The 26375-nt window shown below is 46.6% G+C and overlaps 1 protein-coding gene across 2 annotated transcripts in view; it reads right to left on the bottom strand.

Annotated features, from left to right (window-relative positions):
- Nucleotides 1-26375, bottom strand: part of slc1a6 (solute carrier family 1 member 6) — a 268210-nt gene that overhangs the window by 172364 nt on the left and 69471 nt on the right. For both annotated transcript variants that reach the window (XM_072482585.1, XM_072482586.1), the window contains 2 exons: nt 24727-24987; nt 10022-10159 (listed from right to left, as the gene is read on the bottom strand). In XM_072482585.1, coding sequence (XP_072338686.1) covers nt 10022-10159; nt 24727-24943 — 355 coding nt within the window. In that variant the 5' untranslated portion in view covers nt 24944-24987. The remainder of the gene's footprint in view (nt 1-10021; nt 10160-24726; nt 24988-26375) is intronic.

Below are 26375 nucleotides of genomic sequence, written 5' to 3' on the forward strand. Positions count from 1 at the left end.
AAAAGACACAGATTAAATGCATCTTTTAAAGTGGTGCAGAAGGGAGGATTTCAGATTCCTGGGCAATAAAGTCCTGGGCAGGAGAAGGTTGGACTTCATTTGAATTAAACCGGCAACGATGTCCTTGCAGAGGGCAGCATGGTGGCACAGTGGGTTAGCCCTGCTGCCTCACGGCGCCGAGGTCCCAGGTTCGATCCCGGCTCTGGGTCACTGTCCGTGTGGAGTTTGCGCATTCTCCCCGTGTTTGCGTGGGTTTCACCCCCACAACCCAAAGATGTGCAGGGGAGGTGAATTGGCCACGCTAAATTGCCCCTTAATTGGAAAATATGAATTGGGTACTCAAAAGTTTTAAAAAAACAATGTCCTTGCAGACATGGAAAAGAGGACAATGGGGAAGCCCTTAGAACAATAAAACAGAAGGGAAAATGCAGCTAACTAAAGACAATTAGAAGGAAAAATAAGCATTGGCGCTGGAAAATTTAGTGATAGAATTGTCTTCTAATAATAATCTTTATTATTGTCACAAGTAGGTTTACATTAACACTTCAATGAAGTTACTGTTAAAATCTCCTAGCCGCCACATTCCGGCGCCTGTTCGGGTACACAGAGGGAGAATTCAGAATGTCCAATTCACCTAACAAGCACGTCTTTTGGGACTTGTGGGAGGAAGCAGATTAACGGTGGAAACCCACGCAGACATGGGCAGTACATGCAGATTCCCCACAGACAGTGGCCCAAGCCGGGAATCGAACCTGGGACCCTGGTGCTGTAAACCAACAGTGCTGACCATTTGGAATTGATCATAAAAAAACACCTGAAAGGCTGGACTTAAGGGTCTTTATAAACATAAAAGGAACATCAGGATTTTTTTTTAGAATTGTTCAGAATGGGTATAAAATGTGGCTATAAAGATTTCATGATAATTGAATTATTAATAATAATAATAATAATTGCTTATTGTCACAAGTAGGCTTCAATGAAGTTACTGTGAAAAGCCCCTAGTCGCCACATTCTGGGGCCTGTTCGGGGAGGCCAGTATGGGAATGATCCCGCCCTGCTGTCATTGTTCTGCATTACAAGCCAGCTGTTTAGCCCACTATGCTAAACCAGCCCATTGTAATTTGCAGCACTTCTACACCTTGACAGATGTGAGATGCGAGGGTTGCTTAACACATTTGGCTAACTGACTAGCATGTGGATCAGATTAATGGCAACAGTGTGGGTTTCAATGCCCAGTTCTGGCTGAAGTAGGCTTGAGGTCTGCCTCCTTGCCTGACACGTGGTAAAAAAAAAATCATGGTTTCTCATGGTTTGGTGAATTATTGCCATTCAGATGGAGAACTGAAAGAGATGTGAGATCCCAGCAATGTAGCCCGTATTGCTGATGGGGCTGTGGAGGTTTGATAGGATTTCTTGTTATCTGCACTGCACCATCTTTTCGAATTAAGGCAGATTTAGGGGCACTACAGGAGTCACTGCTCAGTGATGGTTCCCTCTGAGATTTAGTTAAAATAATATGGAATGGATGATAAAATATCTGGAGTCTTGAATATTGTGGAGCAGTCGCGCATTGCACAAATAGTTAGCTTCTGTGTGTTTTTGTTGCTATGCAATTATTTCAATTATAAATGCGCCCACTGTGTGATATTTACTGTTTTTCAAAGAGATCAGGAGAATACAGCAGGCAGCCTATGTAGTCCCTGACACACAGTTCCATGGTAAAAGAATAATTGTTAGTTCAGTGACATCCCAATACCCTCATCATAGGGTTGCAACTTTTATTTCAAAGAAGATATAGGTTTATATATGGAATTAGCCTTTTTGAGCTGAGTGTGGCTGGTTGAAAGCCTGCACTGTACTATTTATGTCTGGAATATTGTAGTGACAAAACACATCCTATAGTTTGCTTCAACCTGCTTCAGAATGGCTGCTAAAATTGATACTTTGTCAGCTATTGTTAGCAGAGTACACATAAGTTACTGAGGAAATTCTGCATGTCCACACTGACTCTTACCAACTTTTACAGATGCACCATAGAAAGCATCCTATCTGGCTGCTTCACAGCCTGGTATGGCAACTGCTCGGCCCAAGAGAGTCATGAACCCTGCCCAGTCCATCACACGAACCTGCCTCCCTCCCATCCATTGACTCTGTCTACACCTCCTGCTACCTTGGGAAAGCAGGCAGCATAATCAAAGACCCCTCCCACCCGGCTTACTCACTCTTCCAACTTCTTCCATCAGGCAGGAGATACAAAAGACTAACCACAAACAGATGCAAAAACAGCTTCTTCCCCGTTGTTACCAGACTCCTAAATGACCCTCTTATGGACTGATCTGATCCCTTCACGCATCTTCTCTACTGAGTAGTGCTACACCCGATGCCTGTGTCTATGGGTTTACATTGTGTATTTTATGTTTGCCCTATTATGTATTTTTCTTTTCATGTACAGAATGATCTGTCTGAGCTGCACGCAGAACAATACTTTTCACTGTACCTTGGCACGTGACAATAAACCAATCCAGTCACAGGATAAAACTGATAGGAAACTCTCGGCCTTCCGAAAACAGTGTTGTCAGAGTGAAGTCACTCACCGGTCACAGGTGTGGCTACAGAGGCTCCGGTTTAGTTCAAATGCACAACTTTTAGCTGAAAACGTCCTAAACACAATACATGTAAATGTACATTTACTTCACAAATATTTACCACCAATCAGTGTGAAACTTTGCTGTCTTTCTCTTTCACCCATGCTTGGAGGTTTGGCTGGAATTTATCACAGTAGGTAGGGCAGCTTCTAGGTTTTTGTCCAATGGTTGCAAGTGATTGGATGTTGTTTGCCCCTTTGCCATGATGTGCCTGGTGGAGCTACTCATTACTGATTGAGTTTGTTAGCCTGGAGTGGTTATTCTGATTGGTTAAGCTGACTATGAATGACAGCTCCGCTCGCCGTACGATGTGCCATTTTTAACCTTTTTCTGCATGATTTTCGCATATAACCAACATGCAGCAACCAAGGAAGTAAAGCACACACACAATCAAAATATGTACATTATTTTCTGTCTTAGCATCTTACCAACAAAAGGCCAAATTGATTAAAGCAAATATGCGCATGATGTACCAATAGGAGTAGCCATCACAAGCAATAATGTATATTCCTCATTATTATATACTGAGCAAAAATATATTTTGCCAAATCTGGATTCCCAATTACTCACATGTGACGACAGAAACACACACACTGGGCCAAAAGGACAGAAGGGAAGGAGGAATGCAAAATCTCTGCTTGATTCTATTATGGGATGAATTAAAAAAAAGAAGCACTGCTTTATTCTTTCTTCCAATACGATGGTTTGGAACTAAACAAAAGAAAACACGAGAGGCGCGATTTAACCACCGTGGTGTGCCCAGTGTGGATCTGGGCGCACCGGTTAAATTGCGGGAAGGGCCAAAATTGAGTATCCGCGCTGGGAGTGAATCAGTTTGTCATCTAACCAGCCCACTCCCGATGGTGAGTTCTGGATCACGTCCAAATATGGCGAGCGTATCATTAACCCACATTTGCATTAATTTCCATCTCATTAGTGAGATTGAAGTCAAATGCAATGGCCTCCCGGGAATTAACCGACTCCCCCGTGAGAAATCACGTGAAGGAAGTTTAGCACTCCTTTTTAAAAATGTGAAGCTGGTGCAATAGCTGCTGAGGGGAACTGAGGGTGTGAGTAGCCATTTTCAATTTCCGCATGCAGCTCACGGGCTTTGGAGCTGCTGCCCCAGTCCTTTTGGGGGGGGGGGGGGGGAACCCCTCAAGGGGTTGGGCTTGATCGGGGGGCTGAAGCTTTCCAGGTCAGAGGTCGCCCCTGGGCAGGAGGATGGGTGGGGTGAGGGGCTTTTCGGCTGTGTGGCCCGGCCTTCGAGCAATCTTTAATATTGTGGATACCCATAACAGGGGAAGCTACAGTTGTTGCCTGTCTGTCCTAACAAACACTTCCAGGACAGAGCCGTGCTCTGGGTTCTATGCTGACGGTCACTTTAACTCCCTTTGACTGTGAGCAGCCTCTAGCTTCACAGCTGAAGGCTATTGCTAATGCGGAATTGGCTTTGTTAGTTGTGAGTGTACTTCCCAACTACAGGTTCTGTTTGCTGCTGCTTGTGGCTGCAAATGCCTGGAAGCTGCTGTTGCTGTTTCCTTCCTTTTCTGAGCTGGAAAGAAGGACAAGATACTTGGGTCCTGGGACACCGGGCTCAGGGGACATACGAGTCCAGAAGGCAATCCGGTTTGAAGCATGAAGACGCTGCGGGACCTGGTGCGCGACCCTGAACCAAACGGGTCACCTGATGACACCGTTGAAGAAATGCTTTCGCAGATTGCTGATGCTTTTGTTGCTGGTGTGGTGAGTGCTGTATGTAACTGGCACATCGCCGCGGGTTAAACACGCTGGAAGTCAAGGATGTTTACGTGCACCATGAGCATCAGTGGAATATGTGGATGCCAGGATTTGGTTCAGGTGAGATTGGGCCGTGTGGGAGGGCCTGCACAGCTACGGCTCCTCGACAGAGAATGTCACTGATACGTGGAACAAGTCACACATCGATGGACTGATCATTTCTACGAGAAAGGTTCGGACATGATAGCACATTCTCAGGCTTATCCTCCGTTTCTGTTGAGGAACCTCAAACATGCCGTGTGTTTGGTTTGTTTGTGAAAATGAGTCTATATAGCTTATGGAACGGTGATGTTTCCTTGCTGTTTAATGGTTAGTGTAATATGTGGAATGTTACACAGTTGATTTTTTTCAGATCTTTGTTACCGTTGACAGTTTAATAAACAAAATATTCTCACGTGGATTCTTGTGGGTACACATGCCATATCTCAGACAATGGGTATTGCATTTCAATCAATCTTTGAAGCCTGAACAGTTTGCCTGAACTGTAGAGGCGTCACTACCATCGAGGCAGCAGCCAACAATCAAACACTGAAGAGCTGGGCTTCAGCACTGGGGATATCCTCGTGGCCATAAAGTGTGTGGATCAGGGGAGGGAACCTGAGCACGTTTTCTCTAATGTTGCGATCAGGGGCCTGGGGTCTAGGACTCTTGCTCTGGCCTGGGATGAGTGTGCAGAGCAAGATTTTCCACCACAACTGGCTCGCTGTATGGCACTCTGAGAGAAGGCGGGACATGTAAAAGTGGGGGAGGTTTGGGGGATTTGAGGGTTCAAGGTTGGAAGCCCTAACTGATTGTCGGTCTTGCTCCTTCAATTCCTCACAGATGTAACAATATGGCTGGTTATGTCGGTCCCGCAGATACTGCCCTTGTTGTGCTGGTGGTAGCCCAAGTAGCCCAACGTCAGAGAGGGCAATAGTAACAGTGACGCAGGCTGGAGGCGGCACCCCCTGTGCAAGGGCCATTGCACACCATGAAGACCCGGCCACCCATCAGGCCGAGGAGGAACCCAGACGGGGACGCCAGTGACAGCCCATGGTGTACAGGCATCGTTCATCTTTCGAGGGGATAATGGACAGCATGTGCCGCAGGAGACTCCGTCTCAATAAAGAGACAGTGCGGCACCTGTGCCATGTCCTCACAGACTTGGCACCCTGTGGTTGAGCAGGACACCCGCTCCCGGTGGCTGTGAAGGTCATCGTAGCCCTGACCTTCAATGCAGCATCCGTGAGGTCAAAGATGCCCAGGAATCAGACAATATCAACTTTGAGCAGGACCAAGCCTATCAAGATGCCCGGGCTGCAGGATTCTCCACCATCACCGGGGTGCCCCAGGTCCAGGGGATAATCGATGTCATGCATGTTGCCTTGTGTGTAATGGGGCATCACGAAGTGCCCTTCATTAACAGGAAGGGGTTCCACTCCCTGAATACTCAACTCAAGTGTGACCACCTTCTCCGGATCATGCATGTGTGTGCATGCTTCTCAGGGAGTGTGTGTGACAGCTACATCCTGGGACGCTCCGAGATCCCCGGCATCTTTGAGGACCAGCCCAGGATGATGGGTTGGCTCTTGGGGGATAAGGGGTATTAATGACACCCTGGATGATGACGCCAGTGCAGAAGCCGGAAATCGTGGCAGAGACCGGATATAACGAGACCCATGTTGCCATCCGTGCTGTCAATGAGCGGCGCATCTGTCTGCTCAAAATGTGTTTCCAATGCCTGGACCATTCTGGTGATGCACAGTAGTACACCCCCCAGAGGGTTTCCCGCTTTGTGGTGATCTGCTGTGCCTTCCACAGCCTGGCACTGCAGCAGGGCAACATGCTGGAGCAGGAGGAAGAGGGACATTTGGTCTCATCTGAGGAGGAGGTGCCGGACCAGGAGGGGCTAGAGGGCGAGCCCAGGGAGGAACCGCAGGAGGTGCTGGATTATGGAAGACTGGCAGCGGTAAGGGTCCGGCCTGCACAGAGGACAAGGGAGGGCCTCATCCACACCCGATTCTCAAAAGACAGGGGCTTCACATGTATCAGGTGTAACATGTTTTAATCGTGAACATTTGACACTTCCATTACCCTTAACTACATATAGTGCCCCCCACCCTCCAGTGCCCTCTTGTTTCTTGGTCTGGTGTGTCCCCAGGATGCACATCAGAGGTGAAGGTAGCCCGCTGCTTCCTACGTCCTGTGGCCTTTGATGCTCTTGGTGTTCTCTGGAGGGCCTGGAGCTGGAAGTCCCCAGCCGATTTAGCCATGCCTTGGGCACAATCGCTCAAGACACTGGCATCATGCTCCAGGCTTGCCACTACAGTCGCCACCCGAGCAGTGTTGGCTTCGATGCCACACATTGTCTGCACCATCTCCTGTGCATTTGGGACTCCTCCAATCGGTTATGCTCTCGCTGGAATGTCCCTGACATCCTCTCCTGAATCTCATGGCTGTGTCCTATCATCTGCATCAGCTCTGGGATAACCTTTTCCAGAGGCTCGGCATCTGACTGGGACTCAGTTGAGTCCTGGGATCCAGCTGACCTCCAACTGCTGGGGCCCTTAGATGTTCCAGCCTCCACCTGATGTGCATCAGCAACTGAGTGGTGCTCACCCGATTGTGCCCCAGAAGCCTGTCCACTGTGTCTCTGCGCTGGTGGAAGGTGAGGATGTTAGTTGTGTGATGTCTCCTCGGAGCTCTCCTCCGAGGTAGTCTCTTGAGTGGCAGGGGAAGGGAACAACTCCAGATGGCCTGGCCCCAGCAGATGGAAATTCTGTGAGATAATGGTCAGTGATAGGGAAGCATCATTTTGTCTGATATGAACAACTCACTTGAGACAGGTGAGCTGGTTGAAGGGGCAGTGGATCCTGATCTCTGTGGCCAATCTCAACCTTGCTGTCAGTGACTGTTCTCTCCTCGAACAACCCAGCGACTTCCAGGGCCCGTTCCTCATAGGGGGTGAGGACTCGAATCTCTGGTACTCTGCCCCCGTCTTGGTCTTTACCCGCTTATTATGAGCTATCTTCTCCTGCGGAGACAAAGAGAGGACATTGTGAGCCGCATGCTTGATGGGTCGGGGGATGGATCTATAGCAGGTGGTATGTGTGGGCACCACACCTGGACATGAAAGGGTAGTGTTAGGGCATGCCAGCGGGTTCTGAGGAGCATGGACGAAGACCGGATCTGGGGATGGGTGGGGGGCAGCCATGATTTGCGGGGGTGCTGGTGGAGGGGGAGCGGGTGGAATTTGAGGGATGGCAGGTGAAGCAGATGCCAGGAGAGAGGTGGTAATACCCTTGCAGCTCGGTGGAGGCCTTTGGTCTTCTTCCTTCATTGGAAGGTGGTTCTCCTTGTTATGCTGCCTGCAGTGACAGCTGTGCCACTCCCTCCCAGGCAGTATTGGTGATCTTGCTGCTGGTATTCCGACCTCCTCGGGGGAACAGGATGTCCTATCTCACATTCACAGCATCTAGAAGCCTGGCCAAGTCAGCCTTCCCAAGCAAGGGGCAAAGTCTCCGTGCTGCCATGCTTGTGTGTTGATTGGAATGAGTGGTGAGGGAGCGCTTAAAAGCAATTCTTCCTCTTAAGTGGCAGGACGTTGAGGCGCGAGTCTGGCGAATCAGATGGTGAGACAGCCAGTAATGGCGAGAATCTCGTGGGGGCTCATTTCCGGCGTGAAGTGCCGTTAAATACGGGCCGCAATCTCACCAACGGGGCATTCGAGAAACACCCAGCCAATCGCGCCCAAGATCACGCTTAGAAATGTTTCCGTTAAATTGTGCCCAATGTTTTTGAACTCCTTTTTTATTTAAAGTTTACATTGGTGAGAAAAACCTGCATTTAACTATTACTTTTAATGAACTGAAGATGCCCCAAAGCAATTAACAGCCAATTAACTATTCTGAAATGTAGTTACTATTAGCATGTATTAGCATAATTATTCGCCAAGTTGTGCACAATACGACTCCTGGAACATGAAAGAGATAAATAACTAGTTAGTTTGTTTGTTGGTGTGGGTTATGGGGTAAGTGCTCGGCATGACACTGAGAGAACTATCTTGGTCTTCACTGAATATTGCCGCAGGATATTTTATATCCACGTGATCAGACCTTACAAACATACAAAATAGGAGCAGGAGAAGGCCATTTGGCCCCTTGAGCCTGCTCTGCCATTCAATAAGATCACGGCTGATTGGTCTGTGTTTCAAATTCCACATTCCCATCAACCCCCCCCCCCCCCCCCCTCAATAACCTTTGATTCCCTTGCCCAACAAGAATCTAATCTCACAGTGATGGTAGCAGTGACCACAGTGGCAGTTAACGGTCAATCAGTTGCAAGCATTTGTTTTTGAATAGGTGCTAATAACCAGGTGTAGGGCAGTTGAGTCATTGCCGGGAATTTGGGACTAGGTTAAAAGCAAGTGGGCATGCGCAGGGCGGCTCTGAATAGGAGTGGCATCTACAGAGTGGTTCTGAACAGAGTGGCGTAATTGGGAGTTTGGAGAGTGGGAATTCAGAGAAAAGGGGGAAGAGTCAAGCATATAAAATCAATGGATGTAAATGACTGAGGAATATGGATACTAAGAGTTACATTACAACTACAGGAGCTGACCTGCGAGGGAGCAGCGGGGAAGAGCATGGCACTCCCGATATACTCCGTAGGTAGTGGGTAATTTGTTTTCTCCTCTTTAAAGCTGCATGCGTAGGGCTGACAAGCTGCATTGGTCGCATCGGAAGACATGGCGCCAGCCGTGCTGAACTGCGTACCCACCCCACCCGACCCCACAGCTCACACCCTGGCCACCCCCCAGCCCTAGCAGATGCCCCTCAGCTAGGGGCACAGATCCTGGCCGTGTGGCGGTGCTGGACACTGTCCGCAGCCGGCACGGCAGGTACCCAACCGCTGGGACCACACGTGGCCCGCGTCGTCGGGAACCAAGCCGATCGGGGGCGGAGCATCGCGGGTGGGCCGGCTGGTGACGCGCCAACGGCCTTGCAACTGCACGCGGCGCGTGTCCCGGAGATGTCGATTTGGAGGGGGCGGAGCAACGTCAACCACCGTCAAACTCCACACAGACAATCACCAAAGGCCAGAATTGAACCTGGGGCCCTAGCGCTGTGATGCAGCAATGCTAACTACCATGTCACCATTTGGAACTCTCAATACTAGCAGCAGATCAGGCTGCCCATAACTGTTCTCAAATGTAATACCCCTTGTTTCTCCATTAGTCAGTGCCTTGCATTTTGGTGTTCTGGTACTGCTCTTGGTTACTGCCTCATGCCCATTGCTTCCAATCCTTAAATGGCAAGAACTATTTACATATCCGGATAGTAGTTTCCCATCGGGATTTCTGCTGTCGTTCAGCCACTAACGCTTTCCCCTTTGCATAACACTTGCTCTCCATCTGCCTGTTTGGTTAGCCAATGGAACACATCCTGCAGAAATAAACCTTCATCCACGTCTAATCATTACTTCAGCTCCATAAATTCTTTGATTGGGTTTATGGTCGGAATTGGAGACTCTCTAGTTTGGAAAGCACAAGATATAATCTGGACGTTCTTTATCATTGAAATAAGTTTAAACCTTCTTACCTGAAACTAGACTGGAAACAATGAGTGGCAGCACCAACATCTGCAGCATCCTCATCAGCAACTCACCCGGGAAAGAGAAATACTTAATCTCACGATAGGACAGTTTATAGCGGCGGAGGGTAAAACCTAGAATTATACCTGTCAAAAGGTAAAAGCAATCTGAGTTTTAATCCGATACATTCATTTCAAACAAAGTTATGTTCTTGGTGACGTTTTGTCATAATTAACCAATTGTATTCAACACGTACAAGCAAAATTAAGAGTTTGGAAAGCTAAAGATGACCTTATATTCCAGAGGCACAAATAGGAATGGAGTGGGAGGAGAATGGGGTAGGGAGAATGGAGGAGGAGGGGGGGGGGGGGAAGAGGTGAAGGGACGGGGATGGAAAATGTCAGCTGGTTATCATTGGTTACCATTTCTTGGCACAGTCCTTTCAAACAGCGACGGATGAATAATCTCTCAATGTTTAGCACGTTGCACTTTAGAACATGAGTGTCCTGTCAGCACTAATTTTGATATACCTGCCGCACGTGAGCACACCACTGTGCCCAGATGGGAAGAGGGGAGGAAGACCGAGTGCCTCTGGAGCCTTAAAAGCAGGAAAAGCCTTAAAGAGGAAAGCACAATGGAAGCATTGTGAAACAAATAGCAACGTTTGTCTATTTTACAGTGCAGGAAATCTTTCATCAGAGTGTTAACTGTTGATCAGTATTGGAAGATTCTGAAATTAAAGTAAGACAGCCAAAAGGTGTGATTTTTTTTCTGTGATTTCTTCATTTGGTTAAATGGAACACCCCTGGTTTCATCATGTGTGTACACAGAATACATACACACACACACACACACACACACACACACACACACGTGGAGCAAGTCGGTCTGGGCGGGGGCTCTTTCAGAAGCTCGGTGCAGTCGCAATGTGTTGAATAGCCTCCTTCTGCACGGAAGGGATTCTATGGTTCAGAAACAGGGAAGGTTGTAGGTGGCTGGTTGGGGAAGCATTTGCTTATCAGAAGAACGAGCAGTGAATCAGGGCCAGGCAGATGTCTTCTGCAATTCTCAAGTCTCCTCCTGGTTCCTGTTTCACAACCTGATTCTGATTTGCATTTCTCCTCCCTCAGCTCATCTTCAGGTGCATCATCCTGCTATTCACTCAGTTGGATTTCTCCCTCTGTGGCCAAATTATCAGCAACAGACAACAATGGCTAGGCCTGTGGTGGAGAGTGCAGAGGAGAACCGCGTAGAGTTTTGCCAGTGGAATCACTGCATTCAGATTTCTATTATGTGCAAAAACGATACAGAGGGACTGGAGAAGATGGATAACAGATTTACAAGGATGATACTAGAGGAGAACCACGTAGAGTTTTGCCAGTGGAATCATTGCATTCAGATTCCTATTATGTGCAAAAAGGATACAGAGGGACTGGAGAAGATGGATAACTGATTTACAAGGATGATACCAGCACTGAGGGGATATATTTATCAGGAAAGGTTGAATGAGACTGTGACTCCAAGTCTCAGACTTTGTCCTGGTAGAGGTCTTTAACATTAGGGTCTGATTCGGTAGGCATGGATAAAATGTTTTCACTTGAGGGGAACCCAAAACTTTAGGTGCATAAAAATACATTGTCACTGGTAAATTAAATAGGGAATTCAGGAGAAACTTCTGTACTCAAAAAAATGGTAAGAATTAAGTTGAGAGGGAGGTTCGAAATGAGATATTGTGGCCAGAATATTTGTAAAGTCGGAGGCTCTGCACCTCAGGCAAAATAGCCAAAGCTCAGAATACACATGTCCAGCCCCAAACCTAGCACCCACCACGTTCGCTGGCACGGGGGGGGGGGGGGGGGGGGGGGGGGGGGGGGGGGGGGGAGAGAGCACCCTTCACTTTCGCTGGGGGGTAGAGGAAGGAGGAATTTCACATGTTCATGTAGGTAGCTGCACATGTAAACAGAGCAACTTTCCGAAATATGACTTTTGGGCTTTAGATACTTAAAAAGATATTTGAGGAAAACCTAGTGGAGCTCTTTGTAGAGGGAATGTACCCCTTCGGAGACATCAGGTACCCCTTTAGGAAAAGTCGGGTACCCTGTCAGAGAGAGCAGTACTCCTTTGGGATTGTTGAGAGTAGATATGAATGTGCATAAGTGGTTAAGAAGTGGCATAAGAAGCTGTAAGCTTGTAGCTTGATTGAGTGCTGCACTTGGTTATAAAGAAGTTAGCAGAATTTGATGTGGTGCTATGAGGACATATGTTTGTTTTTAGAATGGATAGTAATTGAACGATGTGTTTCATTTTATAAGGTAATAAGTATTTGAAATAATTTAAGTGTGTTGATTAGGATTTTATCAATGCGAGTATTTTTTAAAAACATAATGACACCTGTAATGATAGAAAATTATTTTATTTCATCTGATCATGGCTCCTGAGGTCTGCCAATGATGAACACTGGGTGAGCTGGTATGGAAAATGTAAGGAAAATTATGATGGTTAGGGGCTGGCATGCGTTGGCACTAAGTTTGCATAGGGGCTATAAAGGGATGTAGGGATGTGTTTGGGGGTCATGGGTTGACATAGTTGGCACCACATTGCCCTAGAAAGGGCTATGGTGGGCAGAAGGGATATGGTTGGCATGGAGGTTATGAGGGGCATGAGGGGTGGGTAGAGGGAAACAAGTACATGGAAAGTATGAGGGCCATAGGATGGCCCATGAGATGGTATGGCTGGTATGGGGTGTGTGTGGGGGAATACATTCCCTCTGCAAAAGAGCTGATTTGGCCTCTTGAGGAGCCAAGGCGTATGCGGATACATAGGCATAAAGTCGCAGAGCATGAGGCGGACCTTTTAAACATCCTGTCTTGGCACTCAGCAGCTCCTGTGGCTGCCTTTGAACTCTTTCTGGGGGCGGCAGGCCTGATTCCAGTTATCACCCACCCATAGCCAACCAACACCCCCCCCCCCCCCCCCCGCCCCCCTCCCCTGCAGGCCATTTCGGATATTTTCTCCGAAGTCAGGTTTGTGAAGTTGGGAATTTACCTCACTCTGCGCTCATGACTTGGGAATGAAAATTTGGACAGATGTTTTTCTTCCGTAATATTACTACAGTTTTCAAAAATGTTTCGAAGTTAACTAATAACTTCAGCTGTGTTTTGCTAACAGAGGAGGTCATTGTTAACCGCTTGTGCCTATGGGCGGGGTATTCTGGACTGCCCGAGGCATGTTTCTTGGCGGTGGGTGGTGTCCGCCATTGGCCGGCGGCGGGATTTCCTGGCCCCGCCGCTGTCAATGGGATTTCCCATTGAATCCACCCTATGCCGCCAGGAAGCCCACGGCATGGGTGTGCCGTCAGCAGAACCAGATGGTCCCGCCGGTGTGAACAGCCGGAAGATTTTGCCCGATATGTCAGAGATACTAATCTCGAACATCTTTAATAGACGGTGGGATAGAGAAATTGAGAGAACAAAACAAATACAAATAGAGAGGACAGAGAGGTACTTTCATTCTTCATTTTTATCTTATTTATTTTTAAATAAAACAAATTGACTTTTGAAAGCAAACAAAGCTTTGTTGAATGAAAGATGTACAAATCTCTGGCACAGAAAGGGTTCATGTGAGACACATTGTGATGTAAGAGTACACATGACCCACACCTCGGGGTCAGCGTTGGTGTTGCACAGAGCCACATGCAAACCTAAGTATGGAGACATCTTCTAGCTTGTACCCTTTACTATATATTTGCAAATAGTTCTAGTAGTTTATAAAGACTTACAGTTAACCTACTTCAGATTATGTAGAATTCAATAAAACCTACTGCGATGTAAACAACACTCCACAACATGTCAGTAGCAGAGGGGTAAGAACCCAGAACCTCATTAAAGTGTAGAGACAAACCAAAATGCTGGAAGACTGAGAAAAATTCAACAAAGCATTCTGGCCTGAAAAGAAGCCCTAGAAGCAGAGGGGCAGTGGAAAAATCACCAGGAAAATGCTCCAAAGAAAGGCTTGGAAGCTAGAGGCAGAGATTCAAAAATCCTTACTGCAGCAGAAGAGTCCATTAAATCTCCTATAGAAGTCCAGCTTCAGAATGTAGAGTCAGCAGAACTTGCAAGGGTGAGCAAAATCTTTTAAAGCTCTAGGCGGCAGCAAGTCCTGAGAAATCTTTCATGCAATTTGGCGTCAGAAGTGCAGTTTGAAAGAAACAGGTCACGAAACCCAATCGCCGAATTGGAGCCTGAACATGTGGTGCTTGGGCTCGTCAAAAAAAAGGAGAAAGAATTAACTTAATTTTCTGGGAACATTGCGACTGTTCAACCCAGTCAAAGGCACGCAGAAGCCAGAATTCGACGGACTTGTGAGTCAAGAAGTAAAACGCTGAACAAGAGAAATCTGCAGGCAGCTGAACCTGGCAGCCATTGTTCAATATTTTTTCATGCTGAGCGCCATTGCCATTATTGCGGAGCCCACCAAAACCAGCAAGCACAGGAAATTCCTTTTTCTCCAAGTGAATAGTGATGCCATCTTGAAGTTCAGACAGCCCAAAAGTAATCATGGATCAAAATTCTACACTTCCAAGTCAATTTGTACAAAACACAAGCCCAAATTAATCCCAGGTTTAGGGACTTTGGAGGAAAATATTCTTATACAGCAGCACTTCTAGTTTAAATAAAAAGCCATAGGGAGAGCAGGTGAACACACTGCTTTACTTGGTTGGCCCAATTGCAAACAACAGTATTACAAGGTGGAATTAATGAATCAGTCGCAAAATTCAAAGAGGTACTAAAATCGATCAACATTTATTTGTAACCTAAAAAGCAATAAAATACTCAAAAGAGCTAAATTCAATAAGAGAGTCCAATAGCCAGGAGAACCTGTTGATGCATTCTTCAATGATCAGTACAGGATAACGGAAGATTGCGAATACTGAGATTTAAAATTGAACTAATCACAGACAGAATAGTGGTAGGAGTAGGGAGTGACACACTCTCTGACCTCCTGCAAGCAGAGGGAGATTTAACCCTGGAAAAGGCAATACAGAACAATTTTAAGGGGAGAGAATAAATTATGGTGCAAGGCCAACCCATAATCCATCGAGTTGAACAACACGGTGGGGGGGAGCGGAGGGGTGATTTTTCTACCCCTGTTTTCGGTGGGTGGGAAAGTCCAACACGAGTTGCAAGACAGAATTTACGCCATTGGGATTTACCGTTTAGATATTTCTCACCCCCTACAATGACGCAATGGAGCTCCTGTCATGCCTAGGCAGTATCCTGCCACGGGGCACTTCCGGTGGGGTCTTCCATTCGGACGTTCGGGGTGGGTCGCGTTACCTGGGGCGATCCCATGTCAATGGGGGGGGGGTCCTGTGTCCGTGGGACGGATCCTTTAAAAAATAGATTTCAGATCGGGAAGCCTCTGATTTGCCAGGGGCCCAGGTTGCTGGCAGGGCAGACTTTTCAGAGCTTGCCCCCCCCCACCCCCCCACCCTCCCCCCCAGCGTCATGTTGTGGGACCCATCTTGCGGATTTGTTTTAACTATCTGCCAAAAAATATGGTGGGTAAAGCCAGCAGTGCATCCAGTGAGCTACATACTGTTTTTCCTGTTGAGGTAATGCATAATCAAAAAAAGAGAAAATTCCATCCACTCTAAGTCAGGGAAAGCAATACCCGAACTGGCCAGCAGAGTGACCATGTTAATGCTGTAGAGCAAAGCACCCCCACAGGCAACATCAATGTCCCGTGAGTTCAGCCCAATGCTTCTCGTGCAAAAGGATTGAACACTGTGACTAGCTTTGCAGGGCAAAATCTCTGTTATGCACAGAAGGCCCAAAGATTGTCCACAAGGTCAAGACTGCAAACCCGAAAGAAACACAGCCTCGCTTCTTCGGTGAGGTCAACGATCTTGGTTTCTCATTTTGGAATGCGGACATTTCAGTCAATGGCCATTTAACCAATATTAAATTAGACAAAAAGAACCACGGTAACAGTCCAGTCGGAAAAAGAGCCGTGGCTTTGAACAACAGACACACCACTCTATGGGCCCAAATTAATCTGACTTTTAGTCATGGACATGATTCTGGAACCACTAATGTCTTGTGGCAAACAATTCTTTCAGCTAATGTAAAGGCAAGGTAAAGTCGCCATAGCCCCAGATGACCATAGGCTGCTTCCCTCTTTGAGGGGGAGAGCTGACTGGGGTAACCACAATGCCTCCAATGAAAATAGAAAAGAGAGTGGCCTGCAATCCGATGAGCCTCAATCTCCGACTCCGAAAATGGTACAGCGGTGTCAATATTGCAACCAGAAACGGTGCAACACTCTACCAGCATGCCAATGCCACAAACGATGCTGGAACCTGGCAGCAGCCATCCATTGCTCTCATGCAGAGGTAAACGGTCCACTAAACTTCATTCTTGTCACAGGAATGCTCTACTTCAGGCACACAAAACAACACACGTGACAACAGAAAAAGCGAAAGAAGCAACAGGGAGACGAGCACAATGTTCATCCACCCTGCAAGAAATGAATTAGAGTGGCAGCCACTGATCAATGCAACAGATGGACTACCTAAAGTGGTTCAACATGAAGGAATGGAAGAAAAGGATTAAAGCATAGCCAGATGCCAGTTGATCCTCCGAACCAACAGAAAGAACCAGCAACAACAGAGTCTATCACTCCTCCAACAATAGTGCAAATGAGTTATGGAAGGGTTAAGGTTTCTGGTCCACGTGAACCTTTGAATTCAAGGACTTGAAGGGGAAAATAGGGCAGTGATAATGTTGTAATAAAAGTGGAAGACATGAAGTAAACCAGTGTGGTGATGTGTAATAGAATCCCTACAGAGCAGAAGGAGAGCATTTTGCCCACTGAGTCTGCACCGATCCTTCAAAAGGCCACCCTACCTAGGCCCACTCCCCCACTCTAAGGGGCAATTTATCATGGCCAATCCACCTAAGCTGCACATCTTTGGACTGCGGGAGGAAACTGGAGAGCCCGGAGGAAGCCCACGCAGACACGGGGAGAATGCAAACTCCGCACAGTCACCTGAGGTCAGAATCTAACCCGGGTCCTTCGCGCTGTGAGGCAGCAGTGCTAACCACTCTGCCGCCTCATGGTGATGTAATGAGGCAGACTTGATTAAGGAACTTAAAGTGAAGGAACCTCTAGGGTGCAATGACAACAATATGATAGAATTTACCCTGCTATTTGAGAGGGAGAAACTGGAACCAGATGTAACGATATTACAATTGAATAAAGGTAACTACAAAGACATGAGGGAGGAGCTGGCCAGAGTTGATTGGAAGGAAGCCTAGCAGGAAAGACAGTGGAACAGCAATCATAGATTATCATAGAATTTACAGTGCAGAAGGAGGCCATTCGGCCCATCGAGTCTGCACTGGCTCTTGGAAAGAGCACCTTACCCAAGGTCAACACCTCCACCCTATCCCCATAACCCAGTAACCCCACCCAACACTAAGGGAAATTTTGGACACTAAAAGCAATTTATCATGGCCAATCCACCTAATCTGCAATGGCAGGGGTTTTTGGGGTTATTCGGGAGGTACAACAGAAATTCATCCCAAGGAGGTTGAAACATGCCAAGGGGAAGGTGAGGCAACCATGGCTGACAAGAGAAGTCAGGGGCAGCATAAAAGCAAAAGAAAAAGCATACAATGTTGCAAGGATTAATGGGAAGCCAGAGGATTGGGATGCCTTTAAAAGCAAGCAGAGGACAACTAAGAAGGCAATGAGGGGGGAGAAGATGAAATATGATTGTAAGCTAGCTAGTAATAGAAAAGAAGATTGCAAAAGTTTTTTTCGATGTTTAAAAGGTAAGAGGGAAGCAGGAATGGACATTGGAGCACTGGCAAATAAGCATGGAGGAGTAGTAAGGGGGAACAAAGAAATGGCAGGGGAACAGATTAGGTACTTTGCAACAGTCTTCACTGTGGAAAACACCAATGGCATACCAGAACTTCAAGAGAGTCAGGGGACAACGATGAGTGTAGAGACCATCACTAAGGAGAAGGTGTTGGGAAGCTGAAACGTCTGATGGTAGATAAATCACCCAGAGCGGATGGACTACATCCCTGGGTTCTGAAGGAGATAGCTGAAGAGATCGTGAAGGCATTGGTGATGACCTTTCAAGAATCACTGGAGTCATGGAGGTCCTAGCGGACTGGAAATGGCTAATGTAACACCCCTGTTAAAGAATGGAGGCAGAAAAGGGCGGCATGTGGCACAGTGGTTAGCACTGGGACTGCGGCGCTGAGGACCCGGGTTCGAATCCCGGCCCTGGGTCACTGTCCGTGTGGAGTTTGCACATTCTCCCTATGCCTGCGTGGGTTTCACCCCCACAACCCAAAGATGTGCAGGCTAGGTGGATTTGCCACGCTAAATTGCCCCTTAATTGGAAAAGAAAAATAATTGGCTACTCTAAATTTATTTAAAAAATAGAATGGAGGCAGAAGACGAGAAGTTTTAGACTGGTTAGCCTGACTTTGGTCATTGGTAAAATTCTAGAGTCCATTGCAGAGTACTTGGAAGTGCATGGTAAAATAGAATTGAGTCAGCATGGCTTCGTCAAGGACAGAAAAATCTGTTAGAATTCTTTGAGGAGTTAATGAGGAAGTTAGACAAAGGAGAGCCAGTTGACGTGATCTGTTTGGATTTCCAGAAGCCCTTTAACAAGGTGCCGTACAGGACGCTGCTAGATAAGATTGCATGGTGTTAGGGGCAAGGTGCTGACATGGATAGAGGATTGGCTGACTGGCAGAAGGTAGAGAATGGGGATAAAGGGGTATTTTTCAGGATGGCAGCCAGTGAAAGTGATGTTCCACTGGGGTCCGTGTTGGGACCACAACTATTCACTAGACACCTGAATAATCTGGAAGACGGGACTGAAGGCATTGTTGCTAAATTTGCATGTGATACAAAGATATGTGGAGGGACAGGTAATGTTGAGGAAGCGGGGAGGCTCAGAAAGACCTGGACAGGCTAGGAGAGTGGGCAAAGAAGTGGTCGATGGAATACAATGTGGAAAAGCGTGCGTGAGGAGAAGTGTGCACTTTGGTAGGAAGACTAGAGGCATAGTCAATTTTCTAAATGGGGAAAAGCTTCGGGAATCTGAAGCACAAAGGGACTTATGAGTCCTAGTTCAGGATTCTCTTAAGGTTAACATGCAGGTTCAGTCGGCAGTTAGAAAGGCAAGAGCAATATTAACATCATTTCGAGAGGGTTAGAATACAAGAGCAGGGATGTAATGCTCAGGCTGTATAAGGCTCTGGTCAGATCCCACTTGGAATATTGCGAGCAGTTTTGGGCCCCATAATCAAAGAAGGATGTGCTGGCCTTGGAGAAGGTCCAGAAGAGGTTCACAAGAATGTTCCCGGGAAATGAACGGCTTGACTAATGAGGAGCGGTTGAGGATTTTGGGTCTGTACTCGATGGAGTTTAGAAAGATGAGAGGAATCTCATTGAGACTTATAGAATACTGAGAGGCCTAGAGAGTGGATGTGGAGAAGATGTTTCCACTAGTAGGAGAGGCTGGAACATGAGGGCACAGACTCAGACTGAAGGGACGATCCTTTAAAACTGAGATTAAGAGGAATTTATTCAGCCTGAGGGTGGTGAACTTATGGAACTCACTGCCGCAGAAGGCTGTGGAGACCAAGCCACTGAGTATCTTTTTTTAAACATTTTGAATAAATTTAGAGTACCCAATTAATTTTTTCCAATTAAGGGGCAATTTAGCGTAGCCAATCCACCTACCCTGCACATCTTTGGGTTGTGGGGGCGAAACCCACGCAAACACGGGGAGAATGTGCAAACTCCACACAGACAGTGACCCAGAGCTGGGATCGAACCTGGTACCTCAGTGCCGTGAGGCTGCAGTGCTAACTACTGCGCCTCCGTGCTGCCCTCCACTGAGTATCTTTAAGACAGAGAAAGATAGGTTCTTGATTAATAAGGGGATCAGGGGTTATGGGGAGAAGGCAGGAGAATGAGGATGAGAAACTTATCCGCCATGATCAAATGGTGGAGCAGACCTGATGGGCTGAATAGACTAATTCTGCTCCTATATCTTATGGTCTTATAACACTAAATACATTTACATTGGGCAAAGATTTGTGGAGGGGGGTAGGTGTAATATAAGGGTCTGGCACATGTACGGTTAATGTGGGGCTGAAAATAATACCGGCCACACTGTGATGTAATAGAGCACATGACCCGCACCTCAGCATCGGTGTGGTGCTGGCAGAGCCGTCTGTAGACTTAAGCAGGAGATCGCTTCTGGCTTGTACCCTTCATTTGTAAATAGTTCTAGCAACGAACAAACACTCACCTTTTTCAGACGACAAAGATTGAATTGAAAACCTATTGAGATGTAGCCAACACCCCACAACAGAAAGGAAGGGACGCAATGAAATTGGTCCAGGGTGATGGGGTATAATAGCTCACATTATATGCTGTGGGCAGAACATATGGGGAGGGGTTAGTGGATTGGGGTTCAGAGTGGCAAACATGTAACAAGTGGTTAATGTGGGAAAAAAGATGTTTTTTAATAGTGGAATTTTTAGGTCCATCAGAAAAATGAACACAGATAAAAAGGGGGTTACATACTTTACAGAGAATCGTCATTCCCAGAGATTGAACGATAGCTGATTGGCCAGCTTGTCTAGGTAAGATGCCTTGTACTATACTGTTGGATACAGTCTAATTTATGTTAGTCAATGAGACAGGCTTTTATAAAATGTAATTGTGGAAGATTGGAAAAGGCAGAAGACTTCAGGGAGAAAGGTTCCACCCTGGGCTGTGGGTTAGTATGTCGACAAGTTATTCCGTTTAAATTAACTGAAATGATCAACCAGAATGGAAGTTAATGTTGAGTTTTCCTTATTTTGTACCATTACATCAATTCTGATCATTCTGTCTCGTTGTGAATGCTTTACCTTACTGTGGAAAAAAGCAGTTTATTATTTAAATCAAAATTAATCTCATCCACTGTTAACTGGGTCCACCTTCAGAGAGATTGAAGAAGTGCATGCACATGAGACATAATAATCTATTGCAATCACAAATGAGTTTCATTCTTACTGTCTCAGATTCTGTGACCACCCAAGTAGATATAGGGCAACTTGCACAACTTCCATAAAAATAAGCTGCTCAGACTGCTTATAGAAGCAACTAAAACCACCAACTCGAGAAGACATCCACAGCAGAACTAAATTTGGAAAGTAGAGAAGATAATACAGTGCCAAATGGGGATGTTACAAAAATCAGTGGTTAGATGAATACTGGAGACCAACAGGGGTCACAGGAAAAGTTCCAAATTGTAAATTACAGTTAAGTGTGGATATTTTCAATTTTGATCGGAAATGTTTATACAATCGTTAGCGATGCAGTTTGCAACTCATGTACCTATTTTAATATATGATAGACATATATAATTACATATTTCTGCCCATCAATAAGAGCGATGCTAGTGTTGGCATAACAAACATATACTGTCCCACCAAGCAGTCCAAATCAGCTTCAGTATGGTGAGATACAAAATAAATTTACCTCCACACTGTCTCATGAAACATGACCAGATTTGGGGAACCTGGTTATTCAAGAGTTAATCTCCCTCTGCTTTGAACCATCAAGCAGTCACATGTCAGGCAAGACACAATCAGATGGAAAGTCAGGTGTCCTCTGCAATGTCCATCAAGCACTTTTCAGTCAACAGTACGGATAGAGTCAGAGGCGGTCTTACAATAAAACCCACAGCCAATGGGGGTCCCATACTGAGAAGTGACTGTGGTGTTGGAGCACCAATCAGAGCCTGGTAGCTCTCAATTTGCTGACAGGCTCATTCTAGAGCCAATCAGCGGGCAATACAGAACATCGGGCTCTGATTGGTAGACACCCCTTGAGAGCGGGAAAACAGTTTGCCAGGTGTTGAGGTGGTGGAGACTTAGAGCAGTTCACATGGATCGCCTGAATTGGAGTGAAGTTTCTGAACTTGCATTGAGTGGAATCGAAGTCAGGTTTCTGACATTCGGCCCAGCCAACTATGGGACATTGGCCAACTGACATTGAAGGGAGCAACTGGATGATGCTCAACCTCCAGGCCAGGGCTGAGGAGGGCGGGCAACCGGAAAGAGGCCAGGCCAGATAAAGCCAGCACACAGTGGCGGTCATCGAGGCTTGATATCGAGCCACTAGACTGAGGAGTGAGTAGCCAGGAGGTGCAAAGGTCAATAAGTGCTGGCACTGAGGTCTTCGGGGAGTGGCAGCCAGCGGGGCAAGTCGAGCAGAGACTAGGGCTGAAAGTGAGAGGGCTGGGTGGCAACTGGACCATTGAGGGTGAGAGAGCAGACGCCAGGCCAGATAGCCAGCAGGGGCCCTGCAAAGAGGGGGAACGTGGGGCTACCAAAACTTTAAGTCAGCCTCAGTATAGAGTTGCCTCCATTCTGCCACGTCAAGAAATGTTAGGTCAGATCTATCAGAGCTGCAGTTGAAATATCATTGTCATTACTCTGTCATGCCAGCCACTGTATTACTGCATCAAACAATATTGCAAAGCACCTTGGGAGGTGTTAGGGTGAGTGTTAGGAGGGAGGTCTCTCAGTTTGCACTTGTAACCTCAGCTGGAAATGAGTGCAACACCTAAAGAAGTAATATAAATGGCCACTTTCAGCTGTTTCGTTGGTGGGAGGTCCCACCAAAAGTACGGTAGGAGATCGGGAAGACCTTCATGGAGATCCGAGCAAGCATTTCTAAGGTAACTTGACCAACACAGGCACAACATCGAGGGCCGAAGGGCCTGTTCTGTGCTGTACTGTTCTATGTTCTATGTTCTATAACACATAGCATGTGTGTCTAACTTAATTAGTGTGGCATCAAAGGTCCAAAAAGAGGAATGAATGGAATGTACTAAGAGGGGTAGATGAAGTGAGAGATCTTGGCGTAAAAGTGCACAGGTCCCTAAGACAGCATTTCAAATAGACAAAGTTGTAAAGAAAACATATGGAAACTTCATTGGCAGAGGTATAGAATATAAAAATAAAGATATTATGTTGGAATTGTATAAAACCATGGTAAGGTCACAACAGAAATATTGTATGTAGTTCTGGTCACCACATTACAGGAAACAGAGGGAGAACGTGCAGACTCTGCACAGACAGTGACCCAAGCTGGGAATTGAACCTGGGACCCTGGAGCTGCAAAGCAACTGTGCTAATCACTGTACTACCATGCTGCCCTATTGCTAGAGCTAGAAAAGTGAAGCTGTGAGGTGAGATTGGATAGGTTGGGGTTATTTTCCTTGGAACAAAGAAGGCTGAGGACTGACTTAATTGACGTGTATAAAATTGAGGGGAAGTGGACAGGATAAAATTGTTTCCCTTGGTGGAGAATTCTAGAGCCAGGGGACATAGATTCAAGATAAGTGGCAGAAGGTGTAGAGGGGACATTTTACGCAGAGGGTAGTGAGAATCTGGAATTCACTGCCCGAGTTGGTGGTGGAGGCAGAGACCCTAAACTCTTTTTAAAAGTATCTAGACCTGCACCTTAAGTGCTGTAAAGTATAGGGCTATGGGCGGGTGCAGGAATGTGGGATTAGAAAGGACACCTGGGTGTCCTCGGCTGACATGGACAAGATGGGTTGAATCCTTCTGCGCTGTAACATTTCTATGATTCTGTGTGTAAAGTGGCAATATGCTGATCAGGAAAGGTATTTGTTTATAGAGGACAAATTTATGAAAATCTCAACAAAATAAGTAGAAAGGATTGGACTGCATGAGCAGAAAGATGGAGTACAAATCAAAGTGTTTGCACTGCATAAGGTATTGCTCCACTCCCATCTGGAATACAGTCATCTCAAGTTACAACCTCAAACTTGTACTTAGAACCTTTGACTTTTTTTTTTCTAATATTCCAGTTTTCAGACAGTGCAAACAAAAATTCCAACATTAAAAACAGTTTCTTTTTAAGAATATCCGATTCATTTTTTCCAATTAAGGGGCAATTTAGCGTGGCCAATCCACCTACCCTACACATCTTTTGGGTTGTGGGGGCGAAACCCACGCAAAGTGCAAACTCCACACGGACAGTGACCTGGAGCCGGGATCGAACCTGGGACCTCAGCGCTGTGAGGCCGCAGGGCTAACCCACTGCACCACCGTGCGGCCCATGTTCACCCAGTTTTAAAGATAATCAGGATATGTCCCTGAGATATTTGAACATTCCTTTGCCGATAGGATCATGCACATATTCATGGAATGCAACAGGTGGGATGAGAAATGTGGAGTTAATCCATCAATTGCTGGGATTGTGGAAAGCCAGACCCCTGCTGTTAAGCCTGACATGTTCAATGGAACTTGACTCAGGCTTCTTATATTTATGAATGGCCCATTGTAAATATTTCAATTCATTGTTCACGTTAAGTACATATAAATCCGTGCTCAAAATGTCTCTGTCCAAAATGTTCGCCACAGCAGACAAGCAAGTGCTGGAAAATGGGTTGAGGAATGATAGGTGCTTGCTGGCCGGCACTGACCCGATGGGCCGAAGGGTCAGTGCTGTAAAATTCTCTATGTTTCTCTTTGGTTACCTACCATTAATTGTAGCCATAAATCAGTCAGGGCTGTTTAAGCCATTTGTGCCCAGATACGACACGACACGCTGATGACCCGGTTTTTAATGTATCTAAATGTCTTACCCAGTATGACGGCAAAGATAGTTAAAAGGACAAAGGCATTTTTCTTGAAAAAGCTCTGCACGCTTTGCCGGCTGATGCTGCTCAAGCTTTTCTTGGCCCGGCCAGCCCGCTTCCTCACCGCCTTTTGGAAGCGCTGGACTCGATTGTCTGCCGGACTCCGCTTGGCCGAGTCTTCATTCAGGAAAAGGCTGTTAATGTTGGTCTGCCGTTCACTCATGGTAGGCTCCAGCACCCGGCCTGATCAGCTCGACTCGTGGGCAACTTCGGAGAGGAAAGAAAGGGGGGGGGGGGGGGGGGAGGGAGAGAGAAAGAGAGGGGGGGGAACAGGAATGAAATCAAGTTTGGCAATCAGAGGAGTACGAATGGAACTTAACCTGGGTTGTCAACTCCACATGACACAATCATTACTTTTGAGACCAAGCAGCAGGAATCTTGAACCTGCCCGTTACTTGTGAAAACTCACATGGTGCCTTGCCCCAGTATAAAGCATGTGCTGCTGCAAATGAGATCTCCCTCGCCTGCCCTTCTGTGTTTGTAAGTTCTGGTTTCACTTCCCCCTCCCCAAGTCCCCCCCCCCCCCCCCCCACGCACTTTCTCATTTCCCCGAACTAGCCTATTTATCTGTGGGTGGCACAGTGGTCAGCACCACTGCCTCACAGCGCCAGGGACCTGGGTTCGAGTCCCACCTTGGGTTAGTGTCTGTGTGGAGTTTGCACGGTTTCCCTGCGTCTACATGGGTTCCCTCCGGATAATCCGTTTTGCAGGTTAGGTGGATTGCGCCCAAAAAGCACTGCATCGCAACGGGTAGATCTCACTAAATTGCCCCTTGGTGTCCAAAGGTTTTGTGGGGGGAGTGGGCCTCGGCAGGGTGCTCTTTCAGTGGGTCGGTGCAGACTGGATGGGCCAAATGGCCTTCTTCTGCCCTGTAGGGATGATTTTTTAAAAATTTGTTCAAAGGGATGTGGGCGTTGCAGGCTGTATCAACATTTATGGCCCATCCCTAATTGCCCTTGACGGGCCAGTGCTGTGGGTCTGGAATCACAGGTAGGCCATGTTATGATATGCAAACATGCAGCTAATGAACACATAGAATAGGACATGACCAATGAGCAGTCAGGACACTCAGGGGTGGTATCTCACTATAAAAGGGATGAGGCACTCACACCCCGCCTCTTTCCACAGACCAACATCTACAGAGTGAGATATTGTGTTATTGCAGTTTGTGTTATTCCAAATTACATAACACAACAGGCCAGACCAGGTAAATATGGCAGATTTCCTTCCCTGAAAGGCATTAGTGAACCAGATGGGTTTTTCCAGCCATGGTGGGATTCAAACCCAGGTCCAATGCCACAAATCTGAATGAACAAAGATGTTTATAGCGACTGCAATGGGCTAAACAAGTTTTTTTGCAGCTCTCTCCCTTGAGAAGTAAAATCGTGAAGTTTGGATTTCAATTGTAAACAGAAAAGTATGGATCAAGTTTAATCACCATGGCAAAACTGTTGGTGAAATGATTGAATCAAAATTTACTGTCGTTTATATTTAATTATCACTCAGTGCTTCACTGAAAACAGGAGGTAACCGAAGCAAAAGCACAAATTCAAACCAAAACCCCGCCAACCAAGGATCTCCAGATTAGGGCACTG

This window comes from Scyliorhinus torazame, chromosome 18, assembly GCF_047496885.1.
Source record: "Scyliorhinus torazame isolate Kashiwa2021f chromosome 18, sScyTor2.1, whole genome shotgun sequence".
NCBI lineage: Eukaryota > Metazoa > Chordata > Chondrichthyes > Carcharhiniformes > Scyliorhinidae > Scyliorhinus > Scyliorhinus torazame.